This window comes from Pseudopodoces humilis, chromosome 3, assembly GCF_049639895.1.
Source record: "Pseudopodoces humilis isolate 2021_Gansu_Grassland_sample_001 chromosome 3, ASM4963989v1, whole genome shotgun sequence".
NCBI lineage: Eukaryota > Metazoa > Chordata > Aves > Passeriformes > Paridae > Pseudopodoces > Pseudopodoces humilis.
In genome coordinates this window covers 89,540,377-89,554,617 of record NC_142202.1, presented here as the reverse complement: position 1 = coordinate 89,554,617, position 14,241 = coordinate 89,540,377, and the positions used below count along the sequence as shown (strand labels likewise).

The window sequence follows — 14,241 nt, the reverse complement described above, 5'->3', positions numbered from 1 at the left end:
ATAGTTTTAATTTAAGACAAAACTGTAAACTAAAACATGTGATGGAAGACAGTCTAGTACGTACTTATCTATGAAAATGGAAGACATGGAGTAAACTTGATTCATGTTTTGTATAACAACATTGAGTTCAGAGCGCAGAGTAGGGACTGAAGGTGAACCAGCAGCTTGACTGAAAAACTCTTCGCACTTATCTGTGATGACTCCCAAGTCCTCCTTTAGTCGATCCAGTTCTTTCTTCAGTTTCTGTAAAATGAGGAGACTGATAGTGCTTTCATCCTACATCAACCTGATAGATACTCTCCATATTATTATGAGTACAGGTCTGCCCTCCTTTGCTTCTTTGATGATGACAATGTTGAAAAAAAATTGAAGAGAAATGTATGTGTAATAGGGAAACTAACAGAGTTGCCACTGATCAGCATCTTTTTGCTCACAAACACAAGCTAAATATTTGACTCCTCTTTTCAAGTCACACTGCAAATCTTCCTGGCTTACACTCAAAAGTCGGGATATATTTGCTTTTTAAATAAAACCTTTCCTAGGTAAAACAGACTTTCTCAAAGGCTCACCTCTTGCTCTGAAATCCTAAGCACATTTTCATGTACATCGTCCCTTTCCATTGGCGTCCGGATCTGCCGTATTAACCTCTCCTCACAGCTCTCCAGCCGAAGTCTGATATTTCTGACTTCAGAGATGTACAGATTGTAAATAGATTCTTCCTGCTCCTCTGTTGAAAGAATTAAGGCACATGTTAGCCAGCAAAGACATCGTGTCATTTTCAACATAACTTCTCAGGCTTTATCAAGTCATTGCTCTACAGGTGTTTTCCTGACTGGCCAAAATACCATCAGTTTCCATTGAAATTTTGGTTATAAGGAAAATCTTAGAAACTCTTGATTTTTTGTTTTTATTAAATCATCTCCTCATACATGAAAAATTACTATCTGTGATCATTCTGCACAGGCATTACCTCTATGGTGACACTGCTAAATTCAGTGACTGATTCATTTAATTTATGGTATCAGGGACATAAATCCTCTTTCAGATGCCTTTCAGGGCACATCTTTCCTGAAGTTTAGTGAACTTTGCTAATGAAGTAATCAGCTTTGGACTACTGTATTTCTTTAAGTCATCAACCACTCAACAGTGAATCGAAAGAGCAATTTTAAGCTTTCTGTTCTCACTGTATTAATACAGTGTTAATTAGAGTTAAGAGAGCAGTAACTATAGGCATCCTGTGGAGCTAGGAAAATAGCTATGACATTTTCCTTGCCTTAAGAGGGTGAAAAAAGTTCTAATACTGTGCCCTGGTTTGGGACACCCTAGGACATTATGTTACAAATTCAATAAAGTAAACAAGCTGTTTTTCCAGCATTCAAAAACAAGGAAAGCAGGACTATGCAGTGAGCTGTAATGCACATCATAAATTCTTAGGTGTAAAAATTTTTGTAGCATTTATATGTTATGTAACACATCAATATTTTTACATAGCTTAATATATATAAGGTCTAAAAAAAATTAAGAGCCTCTATACAATGCAATTGCACACATCATTAAAATGACTGTTCAAAAGAACACAAACTGTAATAATATCACCATGATAAAGAGACCTCAAGATGAAGAACAAAATCTATCTCATAAGGGTATCTTTCTACTCTTCTAAGCTAACTTTTACCTCTTTCTGCAGACTTGAGAAGCTCTTGATAGTATTGTTTGCAAACATTAACCTCCCTTTCCAGCTGTGCCATATCGGAGCTTGTAAAGATTTTGGACTCCTGGCTGTCTTCCACAAAATCATCAAAGCGGGACTGTAAATTGCTTAGAACCTGCTGATGTTCACCTGGCAGCATTGTCTTTATCTGCAACAGATTACAGACCCAAAACACACTCAGCAATGGTGCATCACCCACACAATTTATCAAAAAGCAATACTGATCAATTACTAAGAAGGTAATGTCAAAGAACTGAGGTTCTGAAAGCTCACTGTTCCTTAGCTGGAGTCCACTTGACATCTGATAATTTACACTTAACATAAAATCCTTTTCAGTCTTTCACATCAGGAATGGCCTCTGTTAAGCCAACCCTACATCGGATTTCATTTCTGCCATCTAACGCCATGCAGCAGCAAACAATAGCAAGGACAAATAGGGACACTTCAAAAAATATCTCAGATTCTTCTTTCCAACAGTAACAGTGATAACTTAGGCAGGAACATGTCATTTTTCAGTATTGCAAAGCAACACTCTGTGATTGCACACAGTTTTAGTCATCCTGTAACTTCCTAGTAAATGTTTAAGAGCCCTTCCTAATCATACCACTTACTGAGGCAACATTGCCAGCTCGAACAGCTTCAATTTCATTTGTCAGGTAATGCCAGGACACCACACTCTTCATGTTTACATGTGACTCGTGCCAAAGGGCCAGGACATTCTGAAATTGCTGCTCAATCCTGAAACAAAAAAATTCCAACTTCAGATCAGGGTAACATATTAAAACAGAAAAAGAAGAAAAAAAAACCAAAAAACAAACCAACAAAAACTGTGAGATACTCCTTAAACCTAAGCTTCATGTAAGCGGATTTTAATAGAAAATAGGTAGTTTTACTTTGTCCTTACCTGTTGGCCGTATCTATTGCTTCTTTGTTTGGTGGAGGAACTGTAAAGCATACAGATGGAACCATGGCCTCATTACCACTTGGACTAATGACTTTCCATTTAGCACGATGGGAGTTGTTTGCTAATACACACTCATCATCTTTGTAAATAGTTATCTAGTATTAACAGAAAAGCAGAATAATTTGATGAGCCAAGCATTACAAAATAATTGTACAAAGCACTTCTGCAAATGCTGTCAACAAATAAGCAACAGAACAACAAAACCAATGTTCTAATCAAAGGATTTGCTCTTGTTTACTAGGGTGGAAGAAATTTACAGCCCAGCTTTCTCCAGGAACGCAGTAATTAATGAAACTTTAGCTGAATTCTTACATCTGTAATTGGTTTGAGGAAATTTTACTTTCTAACCTCAATTTGTCTATAGTCACAGATGGCTTTAATTGGAATGGATGTTTTGAGTACACAGTCAGGGTTCCTTGGCTTCAGCTGAATTATTGCTTTTGCTCTTCCCACAAGGCCTGCTACTGTGCTCTTATACTGCAAGAGTTGTTCTTTTTCTTCCTAGAACAGTTAAGAGAAGAATACGTCATAAGAGATGTCCAGAATACAGTACTGCCTCTTTGATCCTGTTATGTTTTTTCTTTCCCCTGACTCCTTCTACTGTGTTTCCTAAAAGTAACACATTTTACAAAAATAAATTATCTTTTTGAAGCCACTGTCTTCCCACATCTGGTATTGTAAATATAAATAAATAAAACCTATTTTAAAGTTATGAAAAAGAGTAATTTATTTAGACATTCTGAAAAATCAGCATTTTTCCTTCACTTTAAAACAATAATCTTAACACATTTTATATCCCACCATAACCTACATGTTTCTTTTTCTATTGTAATGCCTGTTAACAGGATCCTACCAAAGATCTTACCATAGACTCCTGGACAAGGTCTTCCAGCCTATGAAGACCACTTGATCTATCACAACTGTATTTTCGGTATATGGTATCTTTTAAATTCTTCAAATATTCCATGGCTTCTTTGGCATCACTGAAAAACTAGGATGAAATAATTATCTGGGTTATTTTTAAACAACCTAAAAAATTCAGAATCAGCTACACTGAAGTTTTCAAGTATTGTCTTTTAAAATTACTTTTTCTCTTTGGAAGTGACCACTGCATCACACTCAACTACTCATGATCTCATGTCTAAATGTACTCTTCAAAAAGGCATACACTGTTAGCACCAGTTATTCTCAGTACGAGCTACATGCAAAATTAATTCTGCAGCTATTGAACCTACAGTTAATGACCATTCCTGCAATGAAAAAATTTTATTAAGCCAATCTTGCTTTCCTCAGAATTACAATTACTTTCACATGGAAAGCACAGACAAAGCCTACAAACTATAGAAACTAGCTGCAAAATCCAGGCAGCACAGCTGGGGCAAACATTCTGTGCAGGAAGAGAAATGAGCTGCCACACTTGGGTCCTGCTTAGGCACGACTGGGAAGGGTAATCCCATTCTCTCCCTTAAGCTCCATTTCTTAAATCCAGTATTCCAGTTTCTTCCCCCTGTCACAAGGAGTTCAAATTGCTTTGTCTTCTCCAGAGTCCCTTTCCTGACTTTGGGTTCTCATCCTTCTCAGTCCAAAGACATCTCACCCATTCATCACCTAACTTTCTCTTCAACCACACAAACCAGAAGACATTAAGGATTCATCCTTATAATTTAAATATTTTAAACTAGTAGATTAAAAAACAAACAAACAAAACCAACAAAAAAGCTCCTCTATCATGCTCATGCAAGTAACTTCATCATTTGCTGAGTATGTGAATGGGTGACAATGAGATAATCAGACAGGTGTTTCATGGCACATGTCTGCTGTCAGGGTGTTCTCTAGTATACTCTGTTCATTATTAATGCTGCACATTGCATTTTGCTTTGAGTAATCCTGGAATAACTGCCTAGAATATGTTCTCCCGTGGCCATCACTAACCACCCTCCACTCTACATCATCCACAGAAGCTCCACTGACAGCAGCTGCGCACGACATGGAAGAGAACAAGGTTTCATTCCCAAAGTCTCTACTTGCAGCTGCAGCACTGAAAAAAATCTCAGGCCAGATTTTCATCTGCTGTGAACTAACATAACGGTAGTGAAGAAATAGAGGTGTAGCAACTCTGTGGGAGTATGTTTTACCATCTAGTAGTTGTACAAGACAAATGCCAATTCTACAAATACTGTGAGAGAACAACTACAGCTTCTAGTGGAACTTTTTTACTATGAACAAAACTTAAAATATTTCATATTCTGATTAATTTACTTCCTTACCTCAAAATATGCAGCATTTTCTCTCAAATGTTGTTCAACACAGTGGCAGAGCTGAAGAATCCAGCTCCATTGTGTCTGCATTGCAGCTCTATAGGCCTTTAAGGAAGGGAAATACATTTTACAAATGGAAATGAAAACTAAAACTTGTACACCTTTAAAGAATTTAGTAAACACAAAGGTAATGCAGCAAACACAGGCAGCTAAAACCTGACCATCTCACCCTGGAAAACTAAGCTGCAGCAAGGAAAATTCCAATTGGATGCAAGAAAGAAACCCTGTCGCTACAGCACAGGCAAACATAACAAAACTTGCCCAGAGGGACTGTGAAATCATCATCCTCTGGCCTGGTCAGAATTTGGCCAAACAAATCCCTGGTAGTACTTCAGCTCTTGCTGGGAGCTCAACTCCTGAGGTTCCTCCAGCCTAAGCTCATCTGCAATTCCGTGTGCCTATTTACTCAGCCAAAACAGAGGGACTCTTGCCGGGTACAGCTCGTATATTAACGCAGCACTGAACACAGTTTTAACTCTGTGACTACACAGTTAAAAAGTCCTAACGCAGCACTGAATACACAGTTAAAGACTCGTAACGCAGCACTGAATGCAAGCTGAAAACGCGCCCCCAGGCCTGTCAGCAGGGGGAGCTCCTGCCCCTGGGAAATCACCCCCTATTACGGGGTTTCCACTCCTGTCATTCCCACCTCTAAACAGTTTTTCCATTGTCTTCCAGGAATTTCAAATTGATGCATTAATACATATATTGTTCTGTAGAAAAGAATGTTTTTTTAAAGGATATTTTTTATAAATATCCCAATATAGCATCACTGGAGATGGCATAACCTGCAGAGTCACCATGACTGCGATGGCCTGGTTTCATAACAGGCATCCTCAGTGCATTTATACACTACACCAATAAGAACCCATTAGATCAGCCTATACTTTTAAAGAACAGAATTTCCCACATTACATAAAAACTCATTTATAATTCAAAGTATATGTCATGAGAAGGAAGGGAGAGGTTTTCTTCAGTGTTTTCAGAAGAATAATAAAAACACATTCCCTCTGACTTTTTCATTCTTCTATGATTCTTCTAAATTATTGTTTCAGTCTTTACCACCCACTGTCTGTATCTACTCTTTCCTTGAAGGTCTAGAAGGAAAAGTGTTTTGCATTCTCCTTTGAAAACCCTGTTATGACCCTACAAGAGCTACAATAAATTTTTCTGTAAATTGTTTACATATATAACACAGAGCTAGATTCAAGCCTAAAGTAAATCATATCATCTGGTCAAGATTTTTAACATCCAAACAAGTTTCATAATTCACTGACAAGTAAGTTATGAAACCAACCCTAAATTGTAATAGGAACCTGCACATGCAGTAAGTGACAAACAAAAGCTCTTAGTGAAGTTTCTTGCAACCCAACAGGAAAGAAACACCATAAGGACTGTTCTGTGCCCTCAGTCTGTCAATGCAATTTGTATCAACAACTCTAGAAGTTGCATGACCAGAAACATGTGTACAGACCAATTAATTTTAGAGTTTAAGGAGACTTCATCTAAACAATCCAAGGTGTAACCACATTATAAAAGCATTTTTATATTTTGGAAACTGGAAGATAAATACAACAGAGATGCCGAAGAGGAAATTTCAAAAGGCCCCTTTAATTTAGAATATTGTTTCATTTTCTCTAAGTTTGCCTTCTTTTTCCCCTTTTTTTCCCCCTCGAAACTCAGCACTTAAATCCCAAAACTTTTTCCTGTTTTGGTGCTGGTTTAACTAACTTACCTCAATGGTTAGCCTGGCTGGGTGGTTTTCAAGAAGCAATTGCTCAGCTATTTCTTGTACTGATTTAATAACTTCTTCTTTTTCATCAAGTTCTCTCATTAATTCCTTTTTTCGGACAAAAAAAAAAGTCTTAGAACTCTCTCTAATAATTAAAGATCACTTAATAATTCCCTCTGGAATATATTAGTAATACATACTGCATGGTATTCCTTTTTTCTTGTTATATTGGGGTTTCTTTCACTCCAGTCATATGCAACCTCTTCCTCTTCTTTTTCATTCAGCCATATCAACTCTCTAGTAGCACGAGACACAAAATTGTGAAGAGTATCCAGATGTCTTTCCTGATTTCTTGATGTGTTCTTTATTAAAAGGAAAAGATTTAAAATAATAAGAATTTAAAGCTCATTCCTTATCAGAAATTATGCATATCAAAAAGCTGAACACGGAAGATGTATTGTTGACTTACCAAGAGCTTTGAATATTGGCTCTCCAGTTTGTGCAGTTTTTCTGCATAACTGAGTTTAAGAGGGGCAGTCATTTGGATCTATATTTGGTATACGAGATGAAAAGAAAATAAAAAGGTTAGACATGTTAAGCCATTAGATCTTCTGATTTCATCATAAGTCATGTAGAGGTCAGAAATAAAGGTAAGACTGTGAAACCCAAACACAGCTCTAAAATTCAACATTAGTTTATGGGTCACCCAGTAAGAAAGTAATCAAAGAAATAAAGAACATGGTTCAGTACCTCACTGATCTTGGCTTCTTTAAGGCTGGATTCAAATTCCTCAATAGCTTTGTGGACATTTTTGTGATTTTCTAAATGGCTTTCAACACTTGGCAAATCTGAACCCCATTCTGCTCGATCAAGTTGAACCTTACAAACAGGAAGAAAAGATTAGCCATGATCTATAAAAAGTAAACTTAATAATTAAAAAAGGACTGTTTCTGCAAAAAATGCTACCTGCATTTCTTCTACCCAGCTCAACAGGTCCTGGACAAACTTCATGTTCACCTCTTCTTCTGTCAAATTCTGATCCACAAAAGCTGATTTCATACGAGGTTTTCTAATTTGCGTCAGTTTGAGTGTTTGCAGAGTCCCACTGTCTACTCCTGTCACGTAGCTCTGAATTAACCGTGGTGGGATGCCTGATGGGTAAGTGGGAGTGATGGTTGGTGTCAGTCTGGAAGCCAGACCTGATGAAAGGCCAGATGTCAAACTGGAAGAAGTCAAAGTAGGTGTTAAACCTTGTGTCATTGCAGCATTTAATTCAGGTGTTAGGTTTGTTGTAAATCCTGAGTTTAAGCTTTCAGTTATTCCTGATATCATCAGCTTTGTCTGCTCTGTGGTCAGTGCATGCCCCTTGTTGTACACAGAAGAACATTCCGTCCGTATGGCCATCAGGTCATCACGAAGCTTTGCAACTCTATTAAATTAGAATTTAAAAAAAAAAAACGAACAATGAATGCTTATGATTAAGGTTTATCGTGATCAACTGAATAGTGGTATGAGCTCACATTTTCTCTTACACTTTAGTTGCATTTAAATATTAATAAGCAAGTATTTTTATCAGAAAGTACAGGGAATATAGCTTACAGTTCTATACAGATAATAAATGCAGAAATCGGGCAAAGACTAAAAAATGTTATGGGCGCTAACATGCACTACACACGATTCCAGGGAACAATCAGCAAACCAGAAATTTTACAAGACACTACATGTTGGAGTAGATCAAACACCTGCAGTTCACTGCCAAGGAGTTATGCACTTTATCTCAATCAGTCCCAAGGATGAATCCCAAAAAAACTTTGGAACCACTTCTTCATAAAATAGAATTATGCAGTTTAAATGCTTCTTTCTGCCAACACTGTACACAGTGCCACACATAAGCTAATGTTACCCCACTTATTACCTGCTAATACACCTACAGCTGTCACCAGGCATCTCACCTCCATTTAAAAAAATCAAAGTTAGTAAATTCTAAATATATTTCACATGCAATAAAACGAGCTAACATCTTTACATGCAGATATCTAGCAAACATTAAGTCATGTTCAGGGATTGACTTAATTTTCATAAATAAGTACAAATAGTTTCTGTTGTTGTAAACATTTGTGAGCAATGCACACACCAGAATTTCTGATAAATATCACCCAAATTGTTGTCCAGTGACAGACCACCAAGTTTATGCATAGTTATAAAGAACTGAAAATTTTGTCCATAATGGGGAATCCATATTTGGGACATTTATTTATACACATAAACATACAGTAAAGTACCTTTGAACAAGCTGGTCTGCTTGATAGTATTTTCCATCAATAAGAATTTGGGCATCAATCACTTGCTGGCGGAGAAGATTCTCAGATTCAAGAAGATACCCAGCTATCTCTGCTTCATGTTGGAACTGGAGCCCTGACTCCAATCGCTTGGTGTCCTTAGTAAATAAGAGAAAGTCATAAGCCTTGCAGCTAAAACTGAAGAGATATCAGCTCTAAGAATTCCTTTTTTTTTTTTTAAACAACATATTCTTATCTTGAAGCAATTGTGAAGCATTTAATTAACTACAGAACAAAAAAAAATGTAACAGAACACACTCTAGGCAACTTGTGGTATTTTCTTGAAGAAATGCTACCTTAACAGTACAGTGAAAATAAAAGTAGCAGCTATTAAGGTTGTTCTCACAAACCCTGAAGAAATTCTTGCCATTCAACTCCTTTAAATTTATAAATACAGACAAGTAAAATCACTGACTTACAGACTGCAGAGCATTCCGGGCAAGTATCAGTTTGTCCTCACAGCTCCGGCTGTCTCGCTGAATTCTGTTCGCAATTTGCTGCAGCATTTCCAACCTAGGTGATGCCAAAGCATTTCAGGAAAATAAATAAGTACTAGGTAATTTATATTTACAATCTTGTTGCATGACTTTAAAAACAAACGAATCAACAGCATCTTACACAAAGCACAAATGCGTATGTCAAGTTACCTGTTCCCTTCTAAGGTTCCATTACCAAAGCTTATACAAGATTTAATCAGCGTGGGACCACAATTAACAGAAAGGAAATTCTCATTAGAGTCAATGCTGGTTCGAGTACTAGTGCTGTTACTAAACAGCGAATCACTGCTATGATAGCTGTAACTACTGCTATTCATTTTTATATCCAGAGCACAGTTCTTCTGGCTGTTTGCATTTGCTGGAAAATGAAGATAAAACTCCTGCAAAATGTACAGCTTCTAGGGACGAAATTCCACTACTGGCTTTTGAAACACCTAGACTCCTCCTTTATATAGGCTTCAGTATGCACATTTAAAACCCAGCAATTAATATTTTGCCAGCTCTTCAAAAGATTTTACCTGGGGCTATGTACGCTACCTTGCTTTTGGCTTCCCTACCTTGCATTAAAGCTTTGCAAGTACAGACTAGGCAGCAACAATGGGGCGTCTCTAGGAAACAGACACACCAAATATTTTATTCAAGTGTCACTAAATAACTCAAGTAAGAACTAAAAGAACTCTTTGCAGTGTCTCTCAGACTCTTCAATGGAAAGTTTCAGAAAGGAATGAAGGGAGAAACCCACACTCAACAGTGAAGTACAAATAACCTCCAGGCTGTTCTGACTCTTTTTCCTTCAAATAAAACTGCACAGTAAAACTGGGAGAGTATCAGGGTTAATCAGCTCATTACAACATATTCTGAGACACCTATACACCATCCAACCTACTGTCATTTCTGCACTGTCCAAGCACACAACTTCACTAACTGCCCTGTCCCACTACACTGTCCTCCCGAAAACTTCACTTCATCATCTTCCACATTCAGCTAGAAGCCAATTGCTTCTAGCTGCTTTGACCAGAAAATAAGTAATAAAAATCTGATCACTGCTTTTAAGCTTACTTTTTAATTCAGAATTTGGTCTGAGGAAATTTTTTCAGTATTTCACCCCCTGCTTTTAGGATTCCTGAACAACCACACCCATCCCACAAGGTGACTGTTTATGCAGCAGAGCTCAGCAAAGGCACAGACACACCCCTGCAGCAATGCCAAACTCTGCTAGTTTTGCAAACTAAAGCTCATTTTGGCACTCTCCTCATTGACACCATATTAATTTTGATCTCATACACCAATCTGGCCACACATTTGTTTGTGTTGATACTTTGAGACATCTCAAAGATTTTAAATTCAATAGACTTGCAGGCAAAGTTTTATTACTCACCAGGTTTCAGTATTGGTTGAAGTCACATTTTTGCCACAATCAAATTTCACTCCAGCAGCTGTATCAACACCTCATAATGATAAGATGCACTGGTAACCAGTGCAACAAACATGGATATGTTCTTGTGTGCACATCAATCAATATTTTTAACTTGGTGGCTAAGCCAGAATCACTTAATGACATTTTGTCTCTCATTTTACAGTGACCATTACATGCAGTGACTATCACCATATGGGCTGTCACTTTAAGCGTGTTTACCCTTCCTGAAGTATGGGAAGGAATTTATGTTCATGTTTATTTATCTGTGCTCAGACCATATGAATAAAACAGAAATAAACTAATGTAATTTATACACATTCTCAACAAAGATAATCCAGCTTCCTGCAAGTATGGACAGAATTTCTATTGGTGAAGCCAGACACTTTGCTTTTGGCAGGTTAGGACAGATTAACCTACAAGACCTAGCAGGCTGTATTTCTGCTGCTGCTTTCCAGTTTTCTGCTCTGCGTAAGAGGGAAAACTCAGTATTGCGTGGACAACTTTGTATTCCTCTATAGGAACTTGTTCCACAGTAGGGTGCTATGAATCAACACCTCCTACTGAATTTGCCATTTCAGTCATGCTCTTGCTCTTGCAAGCATAACACGTTTAATCAACTCTGACTGTCTTTGCCCCCTGACTAAAATCTCTCTTGCTGAGGACTTCCTCCTATACAATGGTCTGGATTCCTCACGCCTAGTTTCAGGTACCTAAACCAGAGAGATAGGTCACCCTGTTGTCACCAGAAAGTCAGCAACAAGATTCTCTAGAAAGTAATTCAGATCTTAGATGTTTCCTTTGGATGCATAAAGTCAAGAAGAATGAATCCAGATCCAGGTGTCTGTATCTACCCACATGTAGAAGCCTCAAAAATCATTTAACTTTAACAGGGGCTTTTTTAATTAATGAATGGATAGCACCTGTGTCTCCCACAGAACTTAAAAAGACATACCATTTAAAAATGCTCTCATACTGCATCAAGATTTTAATCATGCTTAGCACGTCATCAGTAATGTACGGAAGTGTCCTGCTGTCATGGAAAGCTACTATGCCTTTCCACATCTAAACACTTGGTGTGCTCTCAAGTACCACTAATGTTTTAAACAACCTCTACACAAGATGTTAGCCCACAACGTGTGCGCCAAGAAAAATACACATTTCATGTAAAGGATGAGGATGGTCCTTATATGAAATCAAGTTGAAATGAGACCGTGAACTGATATAAATCCAGCTTTGACTAACTGCACAAAGAAGGTGGTTATATATGTGTATAAGTGCTTTGATGATCTGAAGCACAGATGCTGCTCATCACAACCTTCTGAGCCCACCAAAGTTGTTTTTGTCTGGACCTGCCTCTAGGCAGATAGAGAACTTCAGTCTTTGAACAAAGACAGAAATACTTGATCTAGAAAAATTATATGGACATTGTCATAGAAGAAGATATTTACAAATTTCAATATGGGTTAAAACAACAGAAAATATATTAACAAAGCCTGTCAAGTATTCACTAGCATACCTCTCCACTTCAGGCCGAAGGGTCTTCTCTCTTTCCAGCATGGCAATAATCAGCTTTCCCCATTCTTTTTCTATATCATTTGGATGGTAGCCTTGAGAAAGTTTGATGCGTCCAAATTCTATCCAGACCTTAAAAATTCATATGTACTTGTTATTTTAAGCCATAGAAAAGGAACTGCTATACATTTCAATGAATGTTAAGACTTACCTCTAGCAGTTTATATAGGTGTTTAATTTTTGATTTATCTGTCTCCTTCGGTGGAATTTCTGTTTCTTTAAACTGCAAATATTGATTATAAAGTGCCTACAGAAATGTGAAAAATAACATCAAGTTTTATTTAGAGTGAATATAACCTTAATTTCTAAACCCTCTTCTAATATTCTTCACAAGCTTACCTATATACTGTTCAACTAGAGTTCTACAAAAAACAATCAGTGACAAGGTAACGATTGGCTTTTGATTGTTCGTATGCTAGCAATGCATTGATTATACTTTGAAAAGGTTAAGAAGTAGTACTGTTCTACAGTTGACTTGATTGTATAAATCAACAAGCATGTCATTTGTTCAAGTATGCTTTGAGTCAGTAAGATAAAGTGTAATTCCAACAAGGAGTCTAAGCCACCACACCTCACCTTCAATTCCACGGGATTGTTGGGAAATGTTCTGTCAGACATTATCGTGACATGGTGTCTGATCCACTGCATGAGGTAGTTCACCATATTCTGATATTCAACCCATTTGACTTCAACATCCTGCCAAAGCAAAACCCAGATTACGGAAGAGATGAAAATCATCAAGAGCTCATTTCTGCTTCAGCTTTGAAGACTGAAATCTTCTCACTTATAGAAAATGGATATTGAAATCCTGCAATTCTGAGACAATATTTATTTAAAGATCAGATCCAAATTATTTCAGTCTTCAGTTTCGACCCCAAATAATTCTACTGAAAACAAAATATTTTCGAGATTAATAAATTTCAAACTGGTAAGAATCAGAAAGACATCATTTATACAATCGCAATTGAAAAGTAAGAACTTTGACTCGATCTTTCTCCACTTTCAGTTAAGCTCACTGCATAAATATTTTCATGTCCACGACATGAAATGGCTGAGACTTTAAAATCCCACCATAGAAAAACCATGTCAAAGAAAAGTGTGACAGCAGTCCTAGGGAAGATCTAGCTAATATTTTGGATCTGAAATTCAGTATTTTATTGATGTAGTTCACACACTGCACAAATGTTGTTCTCCTACTTACATTTGCACTGATGCCTTCACCACCTTCTGGTACTTTGGGAAATGCATCATAAAGTGATGACACATAAGTTATTACTGACTTCTCATCAGGTGAGGAAACATCAACATCTAGAAGAGCAAGACAGAACAGGGCTTTATCACATAGTTGTAAGAATGCCCACAAATATGCTACAACCTGCAGACAGATTGGACTTTATTTTAGTGCTGGGGGTTTTGCAACAAAAGCCAAGGTCGCTCTCTTACCTTCAGGATCCAGAAGTCTGGCAACACCAAGTTTTTCTGCTACAAAAAAAGCATGTTCTAAATTTGCAAGGTTGCTTTGAACAGCAACGGTATTCATGTCTATCAGGTCCGGCCTGTCAAATAGAAACAGAAACACTTGATCACAATTCCTTACCAGTTTTAAATTACTGCTGTACTGGTAAATCAAGCCATGAGTATGGACAGACACAGCAACAGCATTTTTGTTATAGAAGGATTTCACTAAAATC

At 37.3% G+C, this 14,241-nt stretch overlaps 1 protein-coding gene across 12 annotated transcripts in view; it reads right to left on the bottom strand.

Moving 5' to 3' along the window:
• DST (dystonin) overlaps nt 1–14,241 on the bottom strand; it is a 284,904-nt gene that overhangs the window by 132,755 nt on the left and 137,908 nt on the right. For 10 of the 12 annotated variants that reach the window (XM_088053354.1, XM_088053348.1, XM_005518112.2 and 7 more), the window contains 20 exons: nt 13,994–14,106; nt 13,752–13,858; nt 13,127–13,246; nt 12,702–12,797; nt 12,495–12,622; nt 9,484–9,577; nt 9,008–9,162; nt 7,692–8,154; nt 7,476–7,604; nt 7,195–7,272; nt 6,926–7,087; nt 6,729–6,833; nt 4,943–5,038; nt 3,541–3,666; nt 3,024–3,176; nt 2,616–2,770; nt 2,323–2,449; nt 1,676–1,859; nt 570–727; nt 65–243 (listed from right to left, as the gene is read on the bottom strand). In XM_088053354.1, coding sequence (XP_087909480.1) covers nt 65–243; nt 570–727; nt 1,676–1,859; nt 2,323–2,449; nt 2,616–2,770; nt 3,024–3,176; nt 3,541–3,666; nt 4,943–5,038; nt 6,729–6,833; nt 6,926–7,087; nt 7,195–7,272; nt 7,476–7,604; nt 7,692–8,154; nt 9,008–9,162; nt 9,484–9,577; nt 12,495–12,622; nt 12,702–12,797; nt 13,127–13,246; nt 13,752–13,858; nt 13,994–14,106 — 2,928 coding nt within the window. Of the gene's footprint in view, nt 1–64; nt 244–569; nt 728–1,675; nt 1,860–2,322; nt 2,450–2,615; nt 2,771–3,023; nt 3,177–3,540; nt 3,667–4,942; nt 5,039–6,728; nt 6,834–6,925; nt 7,088–7,194; nt 7,273–7,475; nt 7,605–7,691; nt 8,155–9,007; nt 9,163–9,483; nt 9,578–9,711; nt 9,879–12,494; nt 12,623–12,701; nt 12,798–13,126; nt 13,247–13,751; nt 13,859–13,993; nt 14,107–14,241 lie in introns of those variants that run through there. The other 2 variants (XM_088053352.1, XM_088053353.1) reach the window with 1 other exon arrangement.